The sequence below is a fragment of the Magallana gigas genome, chromosome 5, assembly GCF_963853765.1.
Source record: "Magallana gigas chromosome 5, xbMagGiga1.1, whole genome shotgun sequence".
Classification (NCBI taxonomy): Eukaryota; Metazoa; Mollusca; class Bivalvia; order Ostreida; family Ostreidae; genus Magallana; species Magallana gigas.
Window position 1 is genome coordinate 34,252,208 of NC_088857.1, and position 27,261 is coordinate 34,279,468.

Genomic DNA, 27,261 nt, shown 5'->3' on the forward strand with positions numbered 1-27,261 from the left:
TATTATTAATATATATATCAATTTTTAATCAAATAACGAAATAAAAATTGGCGGACAAAATTAAGATTTATAGATAAGATTTTACTTGCATTACGGAGCTTTAAAATGTTGTCCAAAATTAATAAAATAATGTACATAACTTACAACACTTGTAAAAATCACTTAATATCGCTATATGAAATCCGATCTTCTCATTCACTACCCATGGCCTTAACTTCGTCGTTCATTGGTTGAAATTATGACAGCTCTCGAATCAATATGGTATCCCGCAATGAATGATTATTTTCTTTTTCAAGAAAACAGATTTATTGTAGCTTTAAAAAAAGAGGGAGTATATCAATATATCTGGCTGTAAATTTAAAGCAATCGAAACTTCTTTTCAGCTATCTTTGAAATGCCTATGCACAGCAAACCAGAACTAGCCATTAATCCATATTATTCTGCGGTTTAAAATACAGGCTCCGCCCATAGACTGGGTATTTGCTGAGCATGTAGAACTTCGTGGTTTAAAGGAGAGACTTTTTTCCAGAGGTGCAAGTTTTTAATCAGGCGTTTATAATAGACAAAATAGTGGAAACGCAATCCTTCTGGAAAATTTGGGCATGGTCATCTTCAGAACTGTCTGTTTTTTGCGCAGAAGATTTCCTTTAACTTGCTCTCCTGTTATTGCCGGACAGTGGGAAATTGTTGTTTCAGTGAAATTGGCCAAGTTTATATAATAATTAGATAAACATTTCTTGATTTTCCGGACGAGGGCTCTGCTCTGACATTCAGATTACGGGTTGATACGTCAGGATAGACCGCACGTGCGAAGTTGTCCGTGCCAATTGCATCAGTGCAGCGGACTGTTCACAGAAAATCCAATCACAACGGATATCCGAATTTCTTCGCTGCATTGGTCATCTGGGCTACTCACTTGGAAAAACATAAATACAAGCACGGTGCTAGCCAAATCATTAACAGGTATGTCTTAATTGTGTTTATCTTACAAATTAGGACACATGCAGACCTACTAGAGGTAACCATTTACCGAGACAAATAGAAGCCGGACCCAGAATTTGCATAAATTTCTAATTAATATTCCTCTCTGATGTTGGTACGCCAGGTGCGTCTATAATGAATCAGTCTCCTAAATATGTACCTACCGCTTTCACCACGATATTTTTTTAGAAGTGAAATGCTGACCACACAGTATATGAATACACAGTTTGATTGCGGGCCCACACATGAATTAATTATTTAGTAACGATTTGTTTACAGCAGGGTCGTATACATGAATTTAAAACTTACTCACTGATTATAACTTGAAATATTGAATATATCCCATACGTCTTGCGATTTAAGCAAACCTTCTTTTTATATTTCTTTGGAAAAAAAGAAGAATACTATGTTTGTCGAGATCTGTTTCAGAGAAGTTCAGTTTTTAGAAAGATTCTCTAGAAAATTCGTTTCTATATTCATTGTGCATGTCTGCTTCGTAAAGTGTAAAATTATTAAAAACAAATAAATTACCTAATAATTCACAGTTTATCATCTTTTCCCGCATTAAATAAAACACAATTTTAACAACAACAAAAAACTTGGAAATCCCACCGTCTCATCTTAAAATTATTCATAATCATCCAATAAATAATGAATTAATTGAAAAAAATGTATAACGTTGTTCAGTTGTATACATTTCATTGAAAAAAAGAATCAGAAATGTACGTACATGTAGAATGTACTTCAATAACAATAGTTAAGTAAATATGCAATTGCGATTTCTTAATTTCATGTCAATTTTTCTAAATTATTCACTCTAAAACAAATTTTGCTTACTAAAAAGATTATAAGAAAATAACAAAAATTCTAATTCAAACGCCAGTAAATTTAATACAAATATAGGTCTGACGTAAAATTCAGAAATCTTTATAAAAAAACCAATGGTAATCTAGTTGCACAAATACGTGCATATCTATAGGCAAATGAATATTCATGAATTTAGATTGTTTTCATGTGTTAAGTTTAAATTATCAAGTTCCTTACAATATTTTTTAAAGTGTTATATGTTCATGTTTAAGTATCAATAATTGCTTAAGTCGTGTAAAATTTGAAAGTAAATGTTTAATAATTACAATCACCTATGATTTTTAAAAATAAAAATCATTCCCCAGATGAATCGGACTTGTATTATTATATAACTAACTCTTACGGTACTACCATTTGAAATAAATATCATTTAAAAATAATCAGCCCAACAGGGCAGAAAATAGCGACAAATCAAGCTGAAGCGAATATTAAGTATAAAGAAAATCTGTTGAGATCTATATCGAAATCTCACCAGGCAATACACATCATCCAGAGCCCCTTATCTGATGACCAGGGCTACCCTCGGGAAGCCCAGGGTTGCATTCGTGAGGGTTAATCCGAGTGACTTGGGCACAGGTAAAAGTGTATGAGATTTGCCAGGCATGAAATCGACAAATGTCCAGTAATAAAGATCTGATCAGACGGTGATAATGATGGACTAGCTCTTTAGGCGGATTAAACTCTTCTACTTAGGTTGTGAAGTGTCGTTTAAGTCTGTAAACAATGAGTACTTAAATAAAAGTCGGAACTTCGTGATCAACACAATATTTCTCTAGCTTCTATCTAAATTTATCTTATTATCGGGTAAATTTGATTCTAAATTAATTATAGAGTAAATAGAGAAAAATGACACCGATATTTTGAAGTAAAAAATGACAAAATTAATATTTCACTGGTATATTACTAAAAGATTGCTCCAGTATGACATATACCAAGTTCATGTATTGGAGTTTATAATGAATATTTTTTCGTTCCGTCAAAAAAGATATTATTTTCAATGCTTAACCCTCTCATCATAAACAAAATATAGTTTATAATTTTAATCGAGTTTTATTTATCGTCAAATGATGTCCATTCCTTGTATATTTGGGATGTAATAAGAGATAATGAACACACCCGCGAGGTTTTCGGGGAAATGACGCCAGGTATAACCTATATAAATGGCCCCGTCCTTTCACTTTTATTGCCTCCATTTGCCACTATAACACAAATGATATACATTCTTATTTAAGGAATTACTTATTGGAGAGCGATATATCATCTGGGATAATCCGCTTAGAAGGGATTAAACCACTTGACGCGAAAATCTTCCCCTCAAATCTCTTTAGAATTTTAATGAAATTAACAACATGCGCTTAATCAATAGGTATTTGTGTGCCAGTGATTCTTTTTCCCTAATGGGTATTATATCAATTACCATGTAAATACAAATTAAGAGCCATGTCTCTCTATAAAAGTAATGAATCTATTGAATGGAAATACTGAAATCAATACGAATTTTACGACGAAAGTTGCGTCAATAAAACGAGAAAATTAGATGACAAAAAAGGAGAAAAGAGTCAAGACACGGCCATTCTTACGAGAGAGCTTGAGGGGGGCTTCTTAAATTAATCAACATTTTAAATTTGCCCTGCTTCCTGTGCATTGGAATGAAGACATGAGAGCTCGACAGTTGATATACATTGAATTCAAATCGACACAAAAACGAACTGCGTCCGAATAATAAAGAAAACTTCATCAAATGCTTCTGATGCCTCGGGCTCGGAATGTCAAAATCGCTTATCGCGGTTCTCTCTCAGTGGCTGCGGACAGACGTGTCAGCCACTTCCTCTTAAACAAACACACCACAATGGTACCCGTGTTTTTCTAATTAAGGCACACTTGGTCTTTTTGGCCGAACTTCGCTGGTACTGCATTGCTATGACTGGACGGATAGATACATATCTACAACTGACGTAATGACATTAGATCATGGCCGTCCGCAGGGCAAATGTAACCTTTAGTCGCGGCTGTTGTATCTTTTTTTCTTACATCGTGTCAAATCTCACGGGTTTCCGCGCGATCCTGCCAGATACTTATGTTAGCGATGATGATATTGTTTACTTTGTAATAGATTATTAAACAAGATTTAAATGTTAAACTAATTTGACAATTATCTAACAACGCTAGGTTGTAGGTTCCAGAAAAACCGTACGTTTACGATTGCGATATTATTAAAAAAAAGTTACTTACGTCTATGAAAATTTTACCGGAATTTAATACATGAATTCTATCAAAATAATTTTGTTAATTTTGTTGGACACTTTGCTGAAATATATGATTTTGAATGAGCTCATACTTTGGCATCTTATGATATATAACGTATGAACTTGGTTATAAGAAAACGAAAACTAGAATTTGAAAATTCTTCTGAGCATTGACTGAGGAGAAAAATCTTTCATAAATCACCATGTGTATACGGATTAGATAGGGGCTTATCTTGAAGTGCTTGTCTAATTGACAAAAAACTTACTGTGAACTATTGTGGCATCTGTGGAGATTTGTGTAAAGAAATTCACTTTCTTTTTTCTATTTCGTACGCGCTATGTCCTTTGCCTCTATGCGTTATTTTTTTCCCCTGACTGAGAAGGTAAAAGGACACAGATTTTCATTCAAGAGAGAATTCACAGGATATCAATGAAACAGCAATTTATCTGTTGGGATATTTAAGTTATTTCGGTTTCATAACACACCTCTATATCTCCCTGCCAAAAGTAACATAAATCTGAAAGATAAATATAATTTGATTCGTTTGGTAAATAAACTTTAAGCCACTTGATATCTTGTAGTGGTTTTCAGATTGTTTCATAATATTTATGAGTGTAAGCGTTTTGAATGAGATTAATTATAACGCAAGAATTGATATTATACCCTTTGCGAACGGCTTGTAATTGTTCTCGTGTAGCGTTTTACGGGGTCACAAATGTGTTTGTTTCTCTCTATGTTCATTAAACATCTCAAATGCAATTTCATGCCAAGTTGCATCATGTGTAAACCATACCCGATTCATATACCGAAGTCAAGTAGTATTGACAGCGCCTTCATACGGAATATTGCTGCAATTCAACACCGTTCTAAGCACAGAAGTGAAGTTAAGATTACTATAGCAAGCCCCGAGATCTCGACAATGTCAGAAGTTTCCCGCTTGGTCTATTATATACAACCTTCAATAACAATTCACAATGTATAGAAAAAGTCCTGTGATTTATGATCACTAACACGAAATGGCCTTTGAAACAAAACACGAAAAAGAAAATGTAGTTACTCATTGGAGCTTTTTGGTTCGGCCTTACTAAGTAAAAAACAGTTTGATTGACTGTTCCGCGCGGATGACAACTCGCTGGCCAATCACAAGGCTCGTCTCGCTGGGTGCTGTTCGGCCTTTAACTCGCTCGTTCAAAACCATTCACTCCCGTATTAAAATATCCAAATGAGGGCTTATTGGGATATACATATAAACTGACGGCCACCGTTCAACTGTATGATATGATTTGGGACGAGTGAAAAATCTTAGGGTGTCTACAAAGTAAGGGTAATCGCAGTCACCGATGGTTAATTGGTGTATTTTATTGTGTAGCGGAACGCATAAACCGTTACGGACTTTTCAGAAAGGTTTGCAAAGAAGAACCAAGGTTGCGCATCCTCTCTGATGCATGTGCACAGGGACATTTTATTTCTTTCCGGACGCTGGGTCGGCCTAAACGCCTGATTAGACCCTGTGATTTAGGTTTTTCTCCAAGATTGGATCCTTCCACGTTTGTGCTCCAGTAACTCTGAAGGTGCAATCTACTTTACAGAAAGACAATTACATGGCCATTTTCCTCTGACCGAATAATTATTTAAAACTTCGCGGACCCAAAAAGAAAAAAAATATGTCAACAAACAATACTCTTACGTAGGATTCACGTACAATTTGCCATATAGGATATATTTTGGAATTGAGGTTCATGCTATATAATTTCAGTTGAAGAAATTAAAGGAAATACAGAATCAAGAGTTGGATGTTTTCGGGTATTCTCGGAACTGTGGTGTTTCCGTGCCGAATGTGATAGCATTACCGTATGACATCCGCGTTAAAGGAAGAAACCATGCCGTCGAAAGGTTTGTAAAAAAATAATTATATTAATTGTAAACCTGTTTTTCTACCATTATACATAAATTATTTAATGCTAAAACTCTCAGATTATTTCGGAGTTCATTTTTTTCTCTGATATTAAAGGTATATGTATATTAATTTTATTATTACAGGTAATTTTATTTATACGAATCGTACACAAGTTGATACAATGTATTTATAAATATGTACTTGTATTGTTATATAAATGTAACACTGGTATTTTACAGTTCAAATATATCAAATCGAACCGGTGGATATCTGTAAAATTATTAATTATTATTAATTTCATTTTTAATCCAGTAATCCTAATCATAAATATTTTTAAAATTAAGAACTTGGTAAAATATAAACATTAAATTTCTTGATTTAAGCATTGATGAAGAAAAAACTGTTTGAAAGCACATTGATAATTTCTTTAACAAATATCAAGGCAATACTTTAGTGAGCTGTAATCCCGTGAATCGGGAGATTGTCCTCTTTCTTTAATACGAGATGTCATGAAATTGTAATGAGCGCAGACAATCTGTGAATGGTAAACTTCATCTCAACACACACAGAATCACGACTATAAATTTGACCGATACAATCAGAGATGATCCGACAATTTGTTCTTGGTCTGCGGGACCCCTCTATCTCCTGTGTCTTTTAAGTCCAGTTCCTGAGAACAAATGCATTGGGCTGTCAGCTACGGGATTTCTTCGGTCGTAGTGTTTATTTCTTTTGCATTTTGATTATTTCTACTACTAAGGCCAATATAATTACACATAAAGCTGCAGACTTAGCCTCAATCCCGCTCTGTATCGCGGACTTAGTCCTCTAAACCGAATTTTATTCGATTCTTTGCTATCCTAATCCAAACAAGAGGTCTCTGGTCATTTTAGACCCTCGCCATCTTTTCCCATCCGTTTTATTTTATCTTCACACCCTGGATTATAGACTAGGCTAGGAATATACATGGGAGAACCGTGAAAGCTATCTAAGCATGTAAAATGGAGTTAATCACTCGAATTGATTTAATTATATCTAGTTAGCATAACCAATACTTATGGAAATCTGGAGAAACACAAGGAAAGTGCTCATCGCTTAACGATTACCACCATCAACCTACATCTATTACATGAGTAAAGCTCAGGGTCCTTGATGTCCATTAGGTATTTAACATCCAATGTAAACGGACAAAGCATTTTTGGACTTGACAGTCTGTCATCTGCGATGCTTTAAATTTTCTCGAGCAATGTACATGATAAAAAAAGGATAAGACAGCGAGCACCGCTTTCCTCCAAACATCCATGCCTTCATGTTTACCTCTGACACACAAGCGGAGTGTAGCAAAGGTTAAAAAATAAACGCAAGCTTGACATTGAGAAAAATGATAAAATGGACAGTACTTGTCAAATCGGGATTTCATAAACGTTTTCATGTTCCTAAGGACACCGCTTTTAATGACTTTCTCGTTTGTCTTTTCAAAGGAACACACTGTGTTGTAGATTTGTATATAATATTACATCTTCAATACGAAACGCTTAACTGCCGGAAATTTTCATGTTAATGTCTTTCAAATCTCGACAACTTAATTAATTAACTTTTCCAATTTCTTTGATATTTTTCTAATATATTTTTTATGCATAATCTGTAATTTGCACTTCAGATTTGATTGAAATTTGCTTGTTTAGGAAGAGGGGACAACTCCATTGAACTTAAGTTAGATTTAAACGAAGGAATTTAAATTCATGATCACTTCAATTCTTCAAAGAATTGTTTTGATGTGATGTTTGTGTCTTTGACAGACGACGACACCGCCAGTAATTCAGTAGGAAGCCCAGATGTTGACAGTCCAAATTCAAAGAAGTCAAGACAAAAAAGAGGTACACTTTACAAACCTTATTTCTCAGTCACTCATGATTTTAGCTTTTCGCTATTTCAATGAGACTTTATGTAAGAAATCTATAGGTCCTGATATTTTTCTAAAACCCATTTTAACTGCATTATAACATCATCTCGTCTCTCTTTCGTCCGTTCTCAATGCATTATTTGGAGCCTCGTTGGCTTCTAGTGGAGACAGGGTTCTAAGCATGTATGTGGAATAGGATAGATAGACAAACACAATAATGGTACAGGATAGACCATGGCACGGCCAGAATTCATTCCACTTGTGAAAGTGTATTATCACTCAATGCTCGCAACAATTTTTTCATAGTGTATTGATATTAATAAAAATGATAAAAATATCCAAAAACACTCTGTATGTTATTTAATCCATTTAAAAACTGCATCAGCAACATGTATTTCGAGCACTTTAAATCTTTATTTTATTTTTTTCCTACACTGGTACATTAAATAAATAATAATAGATTGAAAAATGTACGTCTTAATATTTAGAATTTACAAAACGAAAGTCATCATTGTTTATGCGGTATATGAAAAAAAAATTTGGTTCGGGTCTGTGAAAAATAACTTCTTAGCAGTTGGTACAAAAACTATATTTGAAATATATGTAATCAATGGTCTAAAAATTATATTTTTAACAAATAAAAAAAAATGCTTTCAAAAAATATTACATTTTTTCATCAAAATTTATAACTGAAAAAAATTCTTCCACAATTAGATCTAATGTATTCTAAAATGAGTAAACAAAATAGAAAATCTAACTGAGAGACGAGGAATTCCCCGTAATAATTTGTGTGAGTGAATGGTATTGATTGTTAGCTGTAATTACCAGGTTTATGTTTCTATTAGAAGGATTTCTTGTTCGTTAATGATTATACTGTCATTTAGAGAAAGCTATGTAACGTCCTGATCAAGAAAAAGACTGGAAATTGTAAAGATTCTTGCTCAGAACAACAATCTATAAAACCTATTCTATTCATGCAAAATTCTTAAATTGAGTTTCTGAATACAAATTTTATTGGTAAGCCATTTAGTATATACTTCCGCTATTTTCTGCGAGCTGTATTTTTTCTTTTCGTTTATTTGTGGAATAAGAATAGAAAACTGAAAAATACAGTCACTTGGTCGTCTTCCTTCGTTCTCGGTTTGAAATTGAGTTTGAAAAGCGAAAAATCAACAATGAAAACGTTTGTTCGCGCCGCCATTTCTTTGATTTTCTCCAGGAGATTGCAATGAGCTTGTTTCCAGTTTCCCTAATTGTTTTGTTTACCCCAATTTCAATAGCGTTTCCTGAGCTGGAGATATTCTTGAGATCTTACTTGTTTAATCCCTCTCCAGGCTTTACATCATTCGATCTCTTGTTTTGGATAATGTGTTGAAATTGTTTTCCAATGCACATCTGTATTCACTCGTTGATCAAAGACCATTGTGTTCAGGGCTCCACGTTATGTTTCCAATTCAAAAATTCCACTGCTTAACGATGGAGGATGCAATTCTGATTTTAAATCTCTCTTGGTGGTCATCAAAGCTCATATTGGTCTCTGATGTATCCTGATCCCCTGACGTTTATTCCAACTTACATGGAAACGCATTACCCAACAGCATATATGTTTTTTCGCATGTAGACAAAATAGACAAAGAAATATAATTTCAGCGTAAATTAAGCGTGATTGAAAATACGGGTGGTCATTGAAATCAGTTAAGACAAGCACCGAAGTGATAAAGATTGAATGTCATCGTGTTCGTCAGGCGCTTAGTGGATTTCGTTGAATTTCCCTTGCAGCAAAACTTGTCAGAGACGGAGATATCAATTGTGGGTGCTAGATTGGGTGGATTTGATTACCACTATCAGATTTCTTCCTATGAAAACCCAGAGCTGAGCCCATATATTAGAAACATTTCTGCATCAAATTGTGCGACTCATTGTTCAATTTCTGCATTTAAAACGAATGATCTCAACACATTGTTAAAATGGTTTTAAATTGTAACCCGTAAGTCAATCATAATTACAACCATTTGCGGCGTTGGAATGTTCGCCAGTGGGTATTGAAGAGAAACCGAGGAACGAACTTAATAATCGTTGATTACTAAGCCCAAATAATGAAACAATATGTAGGTTACTTCAGATTTCTTGAAATGATGACCGAGTTTTCGGGGTGGGTAATGTTATTGTTCCAGTGCCCCTTATTACGCATTGTGCGTGCCATTTAGATTTGATTGGTATGCATTGTAACTGCAATGAGAATGTGGGCTCGGACGGACTGAACAATGAACCACGGAAACTTGATCAGTGGGTAGAAGTTGCTATGCTTTCTTGCTTTCTTACGATCTTCACGTGACACGTTTCTATCTGAAATATGGACAGAACAAAGATAGTATGGCACAGTTGTCAGCATTTATAGTCAAAATTGTTCTAGGTAAAAAAAAAAACCCAGAGAGAATGACACCCGTAGATAACAATAGCTCTGTTAGTCATGGACATGCATCCATGTTTAGTTATTCAGAATCATCAGTGTGCGAAACACCCGTTCTTCATTTCATTCATAACACTCTGGTGAAAAATTATTTCAAGAACATGGGGGGGGGGAGGGAGGGAAGGGGGACAAGGCGAGAAGAATGCAGAAAGTCATACAATGAAAATTGAAAAAGCAATGTAAAAACTATTTTTATCTTTTAAAATCATACAGAGAGGTTCTTCGCAAATGTCAAGTTAGCAAACCTTTTTACTCCTTGGAAGTATCTTTATAGTTTTCTTTGTGTGAAATTACATTAGATATTCTTATTTAGATATTGAAGAGAAGATCATCTAAACGTCAAACGACATCCGTATAGGCCTATATTCATACAAAAAAGAAGGTTGGGCTCCTTTGGCATTTAAAAACTGTTGTTGCATTGGTCAAACCAAAACTGAGTAAAAACAGCTCTGATAATTAATGGTTAGGACTTAGCTTTCTATTTTAAACTTTTTAGTTTAAAAACAATTATAATATAATTATAATTTTGATTTCTAAAAAAGGCTATTTTTTATCAACCTTTTGTACATTTTCTCTTACAAAGTCAACTACATTCAAGATCAAATCCTGAAATACTAGATGACCTGAAAAACAAATTTGTTTGTAACAATTGTTTTAACAAAAAAAATTCAATAGATCACAGTGAATTATTAATAACGTCGTATAAATCGAACATGTCCAGCAATAAGCAACGTTGAAAGTAAATTTTCCCCAACAAGGCTTAATTAAGCTTTTTTGGTACAGGGTCCTGTATCTTTTCAGTTTGGAACCTTTCATCGACAAATGGCTAATTTTTTGGAAAAAAGTGTTCGACAAATATGAGTCACCGCAATTGCAAGTAAATAAAAAAAAAACAAAGTTCTATACACAATTATTGATTTTCATATGCATATTTCATGTGTAATCATAAAATAAATGATATCATCATTTAACACTCAGATATTTTGATTCACATGTTTAAAGATATCTTACTCAGCATGGTTACAAAATCAGCTTCCCATCTTTCATTTTTTTTTTTACCACAATTCAATGGCACCTCCATTCGACACTGTTATTTTGGGATTTTTTTCCCTTATCAGATTTGGGAAAAAACGCAGTAAAATTACCTTTTACAGGACCCGCATGCAAGGGATATTAAAGCCTACAGTCAATTTTTACACATATTTTTATTTTATACATTACCAATTGTTATAACAATCATAAATCAATACATTGTTTTGAATAATAAAGAGCTGTAAAGAGCATTTTTTCCCACATTCGTTTACACTGACTATATGTACATGTACATATGCAAGATGGCTACTTGTAGACTAGTGCACCTGTGTGTCATCATTCTCCCGTTGCGGCAACTTAGTCTGTTTCCTTATTCTTATAATCCTCGCCATATATATTATGAGAGCCCAGACATTTCATTACATATTCAAAGCCATTAAATTTGAACCTCCTGCACGGCATTAAACACATCGAGAGATGATATAATGCTAGAAATCGCACCTTTTTCTTTACCTGAGTATAAATTCAAGCGACAACCATGTCACCAGTTTTACGCCCCAACACCAGCAGTGTTCAAAATAAAGTCATTCTAGCCCCTGATTTAGGATGGCAAGTTGCGCGGCTGAACGGAAACCATTTATTTCGTCCTGTCTTACCATATCCCGTCATCCCCCGCGGCAACGTCATACAGTAATGGCCGCGGTGACGGACCCTGGTCGGGGGTTAAGGGGTTATCACCACTGGTCCATTTCATCGCAACGGTGGTCCATCTCCTCGTGGCATGCCGTCTCTCACACTGTCTGCTTATCTAGGATTCATAATTCTCCAGCATTTATCCATTAACGCAGGGATTCTGCAACTTTTCCGATCGCTTAATTACACAGATTCAATGCAATGAGTCGTCGTCATATTTCCTTTGATTTAGATCAGAAAGTTTCTGCTATTCTCTTAATTACCCTTGATGTAAATTGAAGACACGGGTAATATACTTGTCAAATTCTTGGCTATGTCTTGAACATGACGTATGACTACATGTAGTGAAAAGAAGGAAGATTTATTCCCTTTAAACTGATTGGATTAAAACGGTAATTTCGAAGAGATTGCATTGAAAGCAGTCATTAAGAGATTATCAATCGCACTGGTTTTTAATTGACTATGAAAAATAAAAGAGACCTATGATGCTCGAAGATTTTTGGTACTGAAGCACAAGTAAAAGACACCGTTATTTCTCTGACGTACAAGAATGAACATGTATACGTACATGTAAATGTACATTCTCGAAACCTATTGTCGTCTCTAATTAATCAAAACCAATTGATGAGAAAAAAATTAATTACATTATCATGAGCAGAAACTTGTAATAAAAGTTATTTATAAAACAAGAACATTTCCAGGTAATTGTATGAAAATTACTGCTTTTGTAAAGTTAAGATATATAGCTCATTTAAAGAATGTAAAAGAAAAAAATGTGAACAAAAAAATAAATAAAAATGAAAACCTTTTGATATTCTAGGGAGCTTGACACAAACAGTAAAATTTATGGTTAAAAGTGTTAAAACTGTGCACATTAAAATGACCAGATGACTAAAGCTATTAATTTTCTTTTTAATTAAAAATTTTCAAATGACATTTCTTTTGATATTTGGAAGGCGAAAGAATGAAAAATTTTCCGAACCATTAACTCCTGTTAAACCAAGCAAGATTCAGCGGGTTGACCTAAGCTATGAAAATAAACAGTGATAAAGCGACGACGTGTGAGAAGACAGGCTTGTTAGACTTTTGAGGGGATACAACATGACGTGTATTGTTTTAACATGCCTCATAAATCTGGAACACTAAGGTTGCAGCACACAGACTTTTAAATGCTGCTCGTTCATACACCATCATTCTTGACAGTTAGTCTATTCTAGTTCTTAGCACTTTGCCATAAAACTCGTGTAAACTGTAAGAATTTTGACAGTTCAGACATGAATTCATAATTTTCTTTTTGTCTTGACAAATGTATGAAAGTTGTATTTTTGTGAAATAAAAACCAGCACGTGTGGCCATTCATTAAACACGAGAAAAAAAAGAGTATCAAGAATATCACTTTTCACATTTTTTAAAATAAAATAATTCATTGTGAATAATTCCATGTGGTTGTAATACCCCTTTTCGTTCGAAATTATTTCATATCTTTGGATTTTTACTATGGCCAATTTAAGGGTAGGCGTTCACAGAACCCAGCGACCTTTGGTTAAAGGTCTCGCAAGATCTCGTAAAATTCGTAACCCTGTAATTTACAGGATGGTTTCTTATATGAGAAAATATAATACAACTGGATAAATTTGAAGGGATTACAATTTTAAAAGGATAAACCTTTAACAATTATCTTATTATCTGTTTACAACAGACGTTGTTTAGTACAAAGCTTTATTATGTATGCCAAGTGACCTCTGGAGTTGAATGTTTGACTGCAAAGTTGTTTTGTTGAATTGTACGAAGATACCCATAGTCAACTCTTTTCAACTCTTCCCATTTGCTAAGACATCGTTAAGATTTGGTTATCTATTTTTCGGGAGTATCCTCACACTTTGGCTCGTTCAAATTGTGGTGCACTGTTTCTGTGTAAACACCTGGCGCTACCCCAAAAATGATTCAAGCTACATATTTTTAAAAAAGAAATTGCACTCAATAGCTCAAGGGGTAGAGGCGTAAATAGCGTGTTAAGTACAGATTGCATTGTTTATGTTGTAATTTATACGCAAAAGTACAAGAGGGCGAAGATAAATAAAAATATGATTTTTAAAACTGTTTTTTATTTTCACAATTTTCGTGACGCTCAACCACTCCTGTAAGGAAGTAGGGTGTAAATCTGATAGTTTTCACTTTAGCAACACACGAACTACCACACACAGTTTTTTCCCAAATGTACATTATATACAACAAAATTTTAGATAAATATGAACCTTTATAAATATACACAGTTAAATTCAATTAGAGTGTTAAATGTGTATAGTACGATTTAAGTTGCCATTCGAAATTTAAAATTTTCGGAGCGGCACTGAGCACGTTGAGACATATTGCTCTGTTTATTCTGTGAGACCGTCACAAACAAAATACACAACGTTACACAAGTCAACAAAACAGCATTGTCACAAACCGGGATAATTCTTGGTAGTCAGGCAATGCTGGAAAAACAAAACGAAGGTGACACCATACTCTACTTTCCTTTTCTCTTTTTTACCCTTGATATTTTGACAACGAGCAAATATTGCATTTGGTATTCATAAACAGGCAGTAGAAATGTTTTGTTTAAAATTTAAAAGTAAAATCCAAAAATATTTAAATATGCTTTATATGATAAAAGTAATTCTTGAGAGATAAAAATGATATACAAATACCAGTTGTTGGTGTACCATCTTCTAGGAAAATGAAATAATAAAGATAAAAGCGATAGTAGAAAATGAAGTTTGTAATGAATAAATGTTTATTAAAAAGTATATTTTAGCGAATAACTCTTTTCTTTTCTGTTTTTGTAGGGCACAGTGGGGTGAACCAATTGGGAGGGGTCTTTGTTAATGGCCGTCCCCTGCCCGACTCCACAAGACAAAGAATAGTTGAGCTTGCCCACAGTGGTGCTCGGCCATGTGACATTTCTCGCATCCTGCAAGTCTCCAATGGCTGTGTTAGCAAAATTCTTGGACGTTATTACGAAACGGGTTCCATCCGGCCCCGCGCCATTGGCGGAAGTAAGCCTCGGGTCGCTACGCCGGAAGTGGTTGGAAAGATTGCTCAATACAAGAGAGAGTGTCCCTCTATATTTGCATGGGAAATACGTGATAGGCTGCTATCAGAAGGCTGCTGCAATCAAGACAATATTCCAAGTGTAGGTATCTCTAACATCAACCACCATACCTGGTATCACTAATCCCTTTCCCGTACTTGTACATGATTGTTTACCTCACATACACTTTTAATGTGACAAAGACCCAAATAATTGACCATTGATGAATATTCCTTCTGCATGTCCATGTCACAAACAAAATTGTACGAGGTATAGGACAAAGAAACATAGAATTACGACCATCGGAAAGTTTTAAATTTGTTACGCTTGTAAGTAATAAATTAATGAGTCAAAACGGTGCTGATTTAATGAAAAGTCCCGGTTTTCATTTTGCGGAAGCATCACTCTTGCCTCTGAAATACTTTTAAAATCCTGCTGTAGAAAAAGAGTTAAACTTGAGTGAAATGAATACAAAGCCCATGTTTTGATTCTCCAGAGGGTTTAGGGCCGAGTCGGCGGGAGTATTTGGTTTGTTAAGGATTTTAGCGCGTATCCCGCTGTTTACCTAAATAGATGTCTGTTCGCAAACATTTGTTTTCTAAAGCCCATCTGGTTGCTTTCGATGTTTTCTAAATATCAAAGAAACGAACCTGATCGCTAGCTATTTCACTCAAAGAGGGGAGGATTAATGGATATTGTATTTAAAAGGAATCATCCTATTTTAAAATCAATTTATCAAACAGATACAGTATGTCAATAAGTAAAAAAAAAGACTTTAAAACCCGTTATGGCAATTCAAAATATATGGTAATGTATTTTGCAACTGTAGTAGAATTTTTATAAATAGGAAAGTTGAAATTGCAAATATTGGAAAAAGATGTTATACGAAATTTTCATAGTAAAACTAATTCTAGCATGTTTCAGTAAAATTATCTTAAGTGCTAGCAATTTCAGGAGGCCACGGAATCGCATTCAGTCGTTCTTGAATTTTTTAAACAAAATTAATCAAACTGAATTCTTAATTAAGCAGACAAGAGAAGGAATATTGAAAAAAAGACGCTTGATTAATCTGAACGATCATTTTCCTTTCTGTGTCACCAAATGCCTCTATTTCTGGGCACCTTAATGTAAAAATTGGAGTACCAAATCAAATCGAGCGTTAGTTCGAATAATGTTAATCTTTTTCCTACAAAATTGACATTTTCATATATTTCCAATATTCTATTCATTAACTTGTTAATATTCAGAGGAAAACTTAGAATTCTAAAGAAATCTCGTAAAGAAGCTACAGAAAATTCGTTCTCCGCCAATCAGCGCCCGCCTTCCTTTAAGTCTCGCGAGACATGGAACACTTGAGCAAGCTTGGGAACGTCTCCTGGTCTTTGAGCACCAGACAATACCTTGTTCAGAGTGCTTTAGGTCGAGTATCCACCCTTATTGCCGGTAATGACCATATGCCTCCATCATTTGCATCCCCCGGGTAATAGCAGGGGTTTTACAAGAGCTGCATTGAATCTCGTGCTATCCTGGGCATCGACTGGGATGAGGTCTCAACTTCTTCCTTAATGACACTGTAAATATTTTGAGTAAACACGGCGGCATTTTCCAACAATGGCTTTCGTTTGCTTTCTCGTCGAAAACATTAAGTCCACAAAAAGGCAAAATTGACTGTACTTGCTACAGAGAACTTCCTCTTTGGACAGCTTAATAACTTAAGTAAACATGTTTCTCACTTACTCCCATCATTAAAAGCCGATCACTATTTGATTTTTTTCAAGTCTATAAATGGTGAACGTCGAAAACGATTAGGCACAACGAACCGTAAAATTGTGTCATGTAATCTAATTTAATGCACTTTCTAGGAAGATATCCTGTTTAAAACTACTATACCTATCGATCGATTCTACTTACACACATATATATGTAAAATGTTTAACTAGCTCCCTCGAACGTTTCGCGATAATTATTTTTTTCACATCTGTCTTGATTTTAGGACCCCAAATTCAATCGCGTCTGCATGGTTGCACAAACTGTAGCAGTAATCACAGGCGTCATCTGATTTGCATTTTGATTTTGTGTTTCCGTCCGCAGATCTCTGAAAATCGGTCGTGAACCGTCGGAAAACATGGGTTGTGTTATGATCTCATAAGATTTCATAGAGTGTGCTCCCGTCGTGATAATGATTAATTACAGACCCATAATGGGGCGCATGTGCCACGGATTTCCATGGAAACTGGACCTATGTCCGTCTGGTCCTGCGTCTACTCGCAGGTTTTTCATTTTGAATGAAATAAAAAGATATTATCTCAGCAAAAATCCCTATTCCACCCTCTTTGTCCCTATATCAAAATTGTCACACTGTGAATTTTGTATACACATGTACATGATTGTTTGAAGTTGTATACACCCACCATTTAAATTCATAATTTACAATATGTGATAATTATGGTTTTATGCTTCAGTAGACTTTCATGATATACAATATATATATTTTGTTTTACTTTGCAGTTTTACGTAGTTTGCTTGTATTAATATTGTCGTTCTTTTCTAACTGAAATACTGGAACACAATTCTCTTTTGCACTGAGCAACCGAAAGAAAAATTAAAGATAAAATTTATCTTTCATTAAAAATGTCAGACATGCAAATTTGCACAAAATTAAAAATTTAAAATAGATTTACTGACAAGTTTTGAAAATAATGAAGGAATTTTCATTTTGGATGAAGGGATAAGCTTTTTTTATTTGAATATAATGGTCAGAGAGCCACATGTGAAATGTTGTTCCTGTATTTCAGATTTCCTCTGTCAACCTGGTGCTTCGAAATCTTGCGAAAGAAGACCAGGTGATTTTATAATTATTATCATTTTAAAATTTCAAAGTACACTTACATCATGTACATGTCTTAAATTAAAACAACAGTGATTCTGAATAAATTCAATGAATTGATTTTCGACCATCATGGAATTCCTTTAAAAATGTTATGTCTTTAACTCCCGAGTTATTTTCCCCCCTGAAAGATGCATTTTTTTCTGTAAATAATTTTAGGAGATCAATCTTTAATATGGATTTGTTTTTTCATGGTTTTATAGGTCTCTTCCATCAATCGAGTGTTACGAAATCTTGCCAGTGAAAACCAGAAAGTTATGGGGCAGGGTGCAATGTATGACAAACTGGGGCTACTGAATGGACAGAATTGGCCTCGAACTAACCCATGGTACGCCACCAATATGGGCGTGCCTGGTCTCCCTCCCTCAGCTTATACCCACCAACCAACCCCCACTCTCGGAATGGAGAAGAAAAGTAAGATTATTTATTAATAAAATAAGTATCTATGTTGTACGTTTTTATATTCCTAGAACCAACAAGACCGTACAATGCATTACACAGATATAAAAAAAGAAGAAACAATTACTGACAAAAATCTTCATTTGGCAAGATTTTTGTTTAAATAAATGAAAACCTGTACAGCGAAGATAAATGAAGTATAACTGTACAGGAGGGTGTTTTATCCAATTTATCAAAAGAACTTCTTTAAATATAAAAACATAATAAAAATATTTTCTGTCATATAAAGTGTTTTATTCTAAAATGCTAGAGAAAAAAATGGAATGCACGTTATAAAAAAATGATATATAGACTATGAAAAAAGCCAGCAAATCCGAGAGCCTTTAATGCCCGACAGTAAAATAGAAAATTACAATGATGGGAAAATGTGAGAAAAATAAACCAACAAGGCAAAATGCATTTTTACAATCATAGTAAAAGCATGTGGACACATTAGGTGTCAAAATCAATGAGGATGGTGTAAAAACCATAACAGGGGCTCTGTATTAGCCTACGTTAGATTAAAACTCGCGCCGTCCATGCCGCTTTTCATTTTTCATATTCATACAGCCGCTCACATCGAATCAACAATATAGATGCGGTCAGGCGGATAAATTAATATTAATGTATCAAAGTGCAACGGCGAGTAAATCAACTTCAAAGAATAGAAGAGAAAGGGGGAGAATGTACAAATGCCGAAGTCCTACCGCTGAACTGAACGCGGCGCTTTATTTTAGCGGATTCAATTCTGAGCCCTTTCAAGAGAACCTTAATTGGATAATAGAAATCGGTGAAAGGAAGAATCACAAATGTTGTAGATTTTTAAAAACGGATAAAAATGGAACCGATAATCACCTCGCCGGACTGTGATTACTTGTAATTGGCTAAAAAGACGTCTTTTTACTGAAAAATCGAACATCTCTGATTGATATGCCCAAATGTCAAGAAAAAATGGGTATAAGATGTTTCTCGAGATTTTCGATTTCTTCTTTTTTATTTATTCATAAAAAAATTTTAATGTCTTTTTTTTCTTTTCTTTACTTTTTTCCCCTAAAATTGAGTTGAATACTAATAAATATGGAAACACTTAGTCAGTTATGACGATTTAAGTTCATCATATTTATGCTACTAAGCCTATATACACAAAAAAACAATCAACCTAAAGCATGAAATTATTTAAAGCCTATTCGATACAGAACTCTTTATAGAATTTGAAGAACCTGCACAGCTAAATATACATGTAGCTTAGGACAGGTTAGCCACAACAATTAACGAAACATATATAGCTTTAGCTTATTACTTTTCATAAAGAATTTATAAAAGTTGGTAGTTTTACGACAAAGATCCGTCACCTTAATCGCTATTATAGTAGCCAAGAAATTGGTGGGTCTAATCCGCTAGAAAATGGCTTTTCGCCGGATACGTTTGCCCGCCTTACGGGGAGGTTTCATTTGAGGGGGACATATAGAATCCTGTCGTCACTCAGTCTGGTGGCTTATTCAAAGATTAAAGCTAATCCTGTGAAAAAATAAATATTCTATACAAATCCTCTGATTTTAAATACCGCAAAGTTCTGGAGAACTGATGAGAAAGTCGGAGAGATTTTTTTTTCCAAAAAAAAAAAAAATCTACATTTCTTTTTTTTTCTTCGGGGAAAAAAAGAATTCAGGTTTGACGTAAAATAAGAAAAAAAAAAGTTACACCATATTTTTCAAACAAACATCTCGATGATCAGGATGTGTGAAATAAGCGTGCGGTTGAATTGAATAAAAAAAAAAATTGCAATAGTGTACAAGTATACAGCTGATTGACAAAGAAAACAGTGGTATGTCCCGCTAGCTAGAAAATAATATTTGTGTTTTCTTTGTAAATCAGACGACAAAATATTAGTTCTTCAATGAAAAAAGTTCGCCTTACTAGGCGCCAATGTTCTGGCCGCGGTAGTCGTGCGCATTAATTCCTGCGACTAGTGAACACTCGCGGTATCAAAGTCGGGCCCAAAATCCCTCCAAGATGTTTTGATTCTTTCCAAATGAAGCATTTTATTATAATTTTGAATGAAAGCTTAGGCCAAATACACAGACTAGGTGTCAAGTGCCTGGCGATTAGCTAGTCTGTGTGTAAGTTTAATTTGCTAAATGTTCTTAGCATTAGCCGATAAATATATAGAAAATCTTATCCTATTTTGAAACCGGATTTAGTAATTTGATACGACGGTGTACAAGGAAAAACAAGAGAGTTGACATCCCTGTTGATTTGTTATTATAAATCTTCACAAAGTGAGTCTTCATGTGCTTACTCATTATACAAATCACTGATTCTATAACAATAGAAAGTTATTTATTGAGTTATTTAATAGGAGTTATTTCACATAATCCATGACAGTTCGACGTCAAAAAAAATTCCAATGACAATAGAAAGAATAAGATGAAAATAAATTTGAAACTGATGTTAATACTTCCTGTATGTACATGTAAATCTATCCTAATTCAAGGAAATTATAGACGTTGAAGTTCGTAAAATGGACATGTACAGATTTTACCAGCGCTAGCGTTTAAAAATGTAAGTCAAGAAGTGTAAGTCAGCGAGGATAATTTTGTTGACTTGATTTTACTTTAAGAGGGCTGGATGGACGTGTCTTTTTTATTTTTTTAAGGCCATATCAACCTCCTTCAGACGAGAGGCTCTGTATGAATTTATAATAAATATTTAAATTGTAACCCTTTAAAATGTTTAGAATTCTCTCTTTCCTAATAAATCAAGTATGGACAAAATTATATGTAAATTTTAGGAAAGGTGTGATGTGTAATTTGTTGTCCACCCAGCCTCCGTAAACAATATTTCATTATGAAAAACATAAATGATTTGGACATCAGGCACTGCCTATATTTTTCAGGTACATACACAGGTACATATAAATCAATAGGTAAGTTTCTAACTGATTAAAAGATAAATATAATATTCAAGATCCAAATACGACCAGCCTGTAAAAACAGTAGCACATGTTATGATTGGCAAAACCAGCCTCGGGGTGTTTTATCGAAATCAAAAAATCTTGAAGACCACTGATGATGTGTCACGTGATAGGGCCCTCTGTGGTCACGGTCTGTGTCGTCTGGGTCCACAAAGGAGTGCCCACCTCCGCGGTTGTGTAGTGCTGGCCCGAGGGGACTCAGCAGCTAACAGATTGCCAAAGAATTCTCATTATGATAACAATTTAGAAATAACAATATATCCGCGATATGAAAGCAGATATGACCCAGGTATCAGTATACAGGGGGTCAAGGGTTAGAGCGCAAGTCCGGAATAGAGACGGGCTCGAAAGTTCATTTTTTTTTCTTTCTTAGTTAAATATTACCATGATCAACGAGACAAATCATACAGAGCCTTAAGATATTTAAGGTAATCTTTCCTGTGAATGTTGTTGTAATTGCACTCACGTGCTTTTAATAAAACACGATTAGGCGAAGAGATTTAGAAATCGGCGAACAAAGAATTGAAAACATTTGCTCGCGTGTGCGGGTGGTGGATTCGATTTCATGAAAACTACAATTTCTCTGATATCGATAAAATTCTACAACCGGATAATTACGGATAATAATAGCAATCCACTACTCGTCAATACCAATATCGTGGTTGCGTCGACGCTTGCTAAGCCATTGTGATTCAGATTTGACTTTCACTGTTTTGGTGATCATTGGACGAGGTAGTTGAACAGTTGGTTGCTTCGAGAAATTTGTGAACCATCAACATTGCCTGCTTTATATTTAGGGGTTGAAATGAAAACCCCATTCACTGTAATTTTACGTATCGGACATTCAGTGCAAAAACGTAAAACTACACAACAAGGTCTTCGCTATGAAAAGAATTCCTTGCTAAATATTAGAATACAACGTCAAGATTATTTGGTCGTAAGCTGAAAATGGATATATCAAATAAGAACAAAGCCCATTCTCATGTGTTATATAATTTAAAAAGAGAACTATATCACTAGTACAAAATTGCCGAGACATATTTTATGTCATAAAAGATGAATGAAGAACATTCCTGTCATGCTATCGCTGGATAAACTGAAGAAAAAATTATGAAATGCAAGTCACGTTGCCATACCTGGGGTATCTGGTCCGCGAGATTTATAAATAGCCAAAATATTTTTATTGAATGTGAAACTACTCAACGGGCAAATGATGCTCTTGCGCAGCTGGAAATCGACTTCCGGAGTTGCACAGGAACCCAGGCGGTCAAAGAAAATATTCTATGACTTTTGTGGTTTCCATACAAAGTTGAACAGATTAGTGGACAGCAATCGAATTTATTTGGCCCCCTTGAATCACCTCAATGGTCAATTATAAATTATTAATGGGAGTAACACCCTTTGATCTTATATAAAGAATTTCCTTTTCAGCATCAGATGAAAATATAATTTTGATTTCATTCGCATCTTCTTTGCTGGAAGCTTGGTGCGAGTGAAAGGCTATTTCTCACACAAAACAAAATCCCCATATTGTGTATAAAATAAATGGTTTATGGCGATATGAAATCCATCCCCAACAGGTAAAGGCTGATTATGAACCCTTTTGAATTTAACCTCGTAACAAAGCACAATGTTGGGACATAAAAAAGTAATCGGAAACCCGAGTGACATAAAAGAATGCTAGCCCCACGATCCATATTTAGAGTTAATACGTCTAAATTACCCAGTCAGAGATCTGTCGGGTTATGCAACTGCAAATGGAAAACAAATGAGCACAATGCTGTGTAATTAATTTGATCACTTGTACCCATGTTAGGTCACGTGAACTGACGAAATAATATGGCCGCCTTGAACAAATGACAATGCAGATGCAACTACCGCCGTTTCGTGACGTCGGAGATTAGGTGATAAGAACAATGTCGATCTAATTATGGTATAATGTTGTGGCATAATGTAGTAGCATTTCTTTTTTTTCTGTTTCTTAATTAGCTGCACTAGTAAAGAACTTGATTTTGGCAAACGCTCGTACATATATTATTGCAGGCTCATGTGTGTTCTCCGGTTGTTGCGTGTTAGGTCGGTTTGTTTATATAACAAGTAAATGCCCTGTATATTCATGTACTAAACATAATAGAAAAATTGCAAAATCAGATTAAAGAACAAACTAAGATTCAATTTTTAAGGGCTTGTTTATGGTTATCTAAGATTCCTGATCAGATAAGAAATCAACGTTGCGTGTTTGAGGTATTCGATTGACATTCTACATATTTTTGCCCTAAATGACTTATGAAGGAAACCATTTTTTTTTTGTCGTTGCAGATAATGATGGCTCAGGTTCAGAAAGTAACCAAAGCGAGGGACAAAATAACGAAACAGACGAACAGCTAAGACTGCGTCTAAAACGAAAACTCCAACGCAATCGAACATCCTTCACTGCAGCTCAGATCGAGGCTCTGGAAAAAGGTATTGTTTATTTAAAGATCGCAGTTACTTTCTATCATGAGTTTCATTTACCCATACACTTTGGTTTAACAATGTAGCAAACACAAACTAAATTATGTAATAATTAAACTTTGGTTTTTTTTTTTTAGAATTTGAGCGCACACATTATCCCGATGTTTTTGCAAGAGAGAGGCTGTCACAAAAAATTGATCTCCCCGAAGCCCGTATTCAGGTGAGACGCTTGTTCCATATCGTGTTCCTATTGTCTTCTCATTGAAAACATGTTCTATATAACTAATTATTTGATGGATAATTATTACATTATTGAAAACTTTAATTCTTGTTTCGCTTGGCAGGTATGGTTTTCTAACAGAAGAGCCAAATGGCGCCGAGAAGAAAAGTTACGGAACCAGAGGCGAGAAGTCGCCAATGGCGCCACCAGACTACCAATCAACGGAGGTTTTACAAACGGAATGTATCCGACCATCCATCAACAGATAGGCACAATGGCGGCCGACACTTACAGGTAATTAAAGTTGTATTTCGACTCCTAATAAAAGAAAAATTGAATCCGTTTAGTGAGTAAGGGATGTGAATTAATGCACTGTTTTAACTGTGTATTTGCTTTTTCTTCTACAGCTCAATGCCGACCATGCCTTCATATACCTTGTCTAGCAATAACATTCAAGCTAACCCAGCCTGTTTACAGTCCAGTAACGCATCCTCATACTCGTGTATGATACCAGGTACGGTCACCATCCATTCCGTACACTGAACTGACCAAAACGTGATGGAATTCAATTAATTTTATCCCTTCACTCATTGTTGTTCCGAAGTTGTCTCTCTTTGAATGTAAAAAAAAACCATGTTATCTCAGTTTCTCGTTTCTTTCGTAGAATACGCACCACGAAGTTACGATCCATTATCTCTCAGTAATTACCCCCGTCCATCTTGTAACCCGGCAGCAGGCATGCAGAGTCACATGACCCACAATAACCATCCTTCAGCGGCATCTACCGGTGAGCAGATCTATTTCTCCTCATACTAGGTGATTGTCTTTATGTGCCGAGTTTTTTAAGATTTTTTTTTTTAGTTTTCGTTTTATTTTTGAAAAAGTGAATAGATAATATACAGAGCATAATGTAAATACTATTTCTGCAAATTTATTTAGTAATTTATTGAATAAATAGAGAAAGCACAAAAATAAACAAGACTTTTATAACGAACTGTTTATGCCTTTATAGGCCTTATATCTCCCGGGGTGTCAGTCCCTATCCAAGTCCCTGGTGGAGGACCACAAGACATGGGTGGGCATCACATGGGAGCAATGGCGTCACAATACTGGCGGGGTCTACAATGACGTCACGTCTAGAGCAGCATAAAGAACAGTGTCTAAACACGTGGACAATTCAACCTGGCAACTGATGTTGATAGAATGTCTGCTATATATGGCTTTATTAGCAAAAGGGAAAATGGCTTGGAACCGATTGCTTGTAGAAAACACGGGAGGGGAAAGCTATAGTATGTGGAGAAGGAACGCGATGATTCATAGTTGCGGCCATGTTTTCTGTGTAACGTTTTGCCAGTAATGCCAGTGCTCAGGAAATCCCCATACATTTAGTAACTAGTCAGTGCTCAATGTAACAGCCTAAACAAAACTATTCTGAAATCCGCACCTCAGCTACCGCACATCTATAACATATTCATCCGACATTCCTCCATATTCGTTGTTAATTTATCTCTTTTTTTTCTACGAATGCTGTTTATGTATTGTAATTGTTTGTATACTCCATGTAGCCTATAAGTGTACTTGTTTTATGAAAGAAAGAGAAAGTAGATTTATGTTTGTCGTATAGTTTTATTTACTTATCTTTTTATTTTGAGGTATGTTATTGCAAGAATCTTTTTGAATTTTTCTTGTTATTTATTTACGGTAACAAAAAGTAGTTCCAAATTGCTACCGACAAGTTTTCATTTCCTACCGCAATTATTATGTGTATTCTTACATAAACATTTAAAATTCTTTTTTGTTGTCTGGAAAGGTAATCGGTTCACTAAAATGTCCAAAATATATAACAATGCTGTTTAAAACAGATTCTTAAATTTTGTTATGTAAGAAAAATATGTTTGAGAGACTTGTTAAACGAGATTTTTAACCGGAATATACCTCGCTTATTTGCATATTAGTGTTCATTTGCAACGAAAAGGTTGCATCATACTTTCAGGCAAATGAATTTATTCTAATTAGCAATAAAAAGTTAATTTCAAACAATGCAACTGCATTCTTGTGTTTTTTGTTATAGCTGAAAAACTTTATGCATGAAAGCAACATAGGACCATTTTAACAAGGCCTTGGACTTTCAGTATGATGTAACTATCTCTTCCTTGCGTCAAAACAAGTTAAAATGACGCTGGTTTCAAGCGAAATATACACCGATTGCGTAGTCTTCGCTTAAAAGCCAGCCAAAACTTGTTGATTTCAAAGAGCCATGACTGAGTGGCCAGCAATGAAATAGACAGGTGTACGTCATATCGCCGATTGACACAACTACCCAAAGTCCAAGCTCTTGTTAAAATTGTTCTAAAAGTTACTTGAAAAGGTTATCGATCCGGCTTTTGATACTAAATTTGATTGGGAGTTGCATCCTTTCCAATCTAATATTTAACTTTGATGCACAATATAAATCTAATATTAAGATCATTATATTTCTTGATCATTTAGTTATTAAATATTTCAACCTAGTTGAAAGTTTTTTATGTATATTCCTTTTTCAATAATGTGATAAATGCTATGTATAAAAGTCCAGAAACTGAGCTATTGATAAATTTATTTTATAACACCATAAGCTTTTTGGCTGGTTTCTTTTACGGGGGATGTTTTTGACTGCAATATTGAAATATCTTTGAAAGTTTGAATCATATAATTACACGCTTGTAAAATTCCTACCAAGGCAAAATGATATAGTATGGACACCAAAAGCATCAGGCAAAGCACTGGCTTTGATCACGGCCTTCAAGTTGCTGGTTGAATAACCATAATGGATTATCACTTCTATTATTAAGATTGGTGAACGCAATGACCAGCTTTTGCCTTGCACTGAATATACCCCAAACAGCCGATAATTTGGAACAAGAACGAGGAAAAGTTGGCCATTTAGGTTCTTGTTCGGCTTCTCTGTGTCTCAAAGGAATTAAATTTTACAAATTTTACCATAGGTATGGCATCAACTTGCTTATATTTTCAGCTGATATAGACATTTGTTTATGATTACTTATTTGACTTCAAGTTCTTTAAGTTAACTGGTGTCAATTTCTAAACAGTGTGTTAAATAACTTTGCCAAATATAGTACAGGATA

The 27,261-nt window shown here is 34.7% G+C and overlaps 1 protein-coding gene across 8 annotated transcripts; it reads left to right on the forward strand.

Moving 5' to 3' along the window:
* The first annotated feature begins 367 nt into the window (after window positions 1-367).
* On the forward strand, window positions 368-26,181 carry LOC105332393 (paired box protein Pax-6). 8 transcript variants are annotated; one of them, XM_011434985.4, is made up of 12 exons: window positions 368-963; window positions 5,852-5,988; window positions 7,792-7,869; window positions 14,919-15,265; window positions 17,959-18,006; window positions 18,254-18,464; window positions 23,782-23,925; window positions 24,054-24,136; window positions 24,261-24,430; window positions 24,544-24,650; window positions 24,801-24,923; window positions 25,149-26,181. In XM_011434985.4, exons 2-12 carry the CDS (start codon window positions 5,949-5,951, stop codon window positions 25,262-25,264), a joined length of 1,467 nt encoding a protein of 488 aa, XP_011433287.2. In that variant the 5' UTR covers window positions 368-963; window positions 5,852-5,948; the 3' UTR covers window positions 25,265-26,181. The 8 variants fall into 8 exon arrangements, with proteins under 8 accessions (XP_011433287.2, XP_011433290.2, XP_065940766.1 ...); XM_066084693.1 differs by lacking the exon at window positions 368-963 and adding an exon at window positions 5,241-5,413; XM_011434986.4 differs by lacking the exon at window positions 368-963 and adding an exon at window positions 5,242-5,666.
* The last annotated feature ends 1,080 nt before the right edge of the window (window positions 26,182-27,261 follow it).

Coding starts and splice junctions, on each gene's coding strand:
- LOC105332393 (XM_011434985.4), top strand. CDS start 5,949: ATGACATCCGCGTTAAAGGAAGAAACCATGCCGTCGAAAG. Junction 24,137..24,260: donor TCCCCGAAGCCCGTATTCAG/GTGAGACGCTTG, acceptor TTCGCTTGGCAG/GTATGGTTTTCTAACAGAAG. Junction 24,651..24,800: donor ATACTCGTGTATGATACCAG/GTACGGTCACCA, acceptor TTTCTTTCGTAG/AATACGCACCACGAAGTTAC.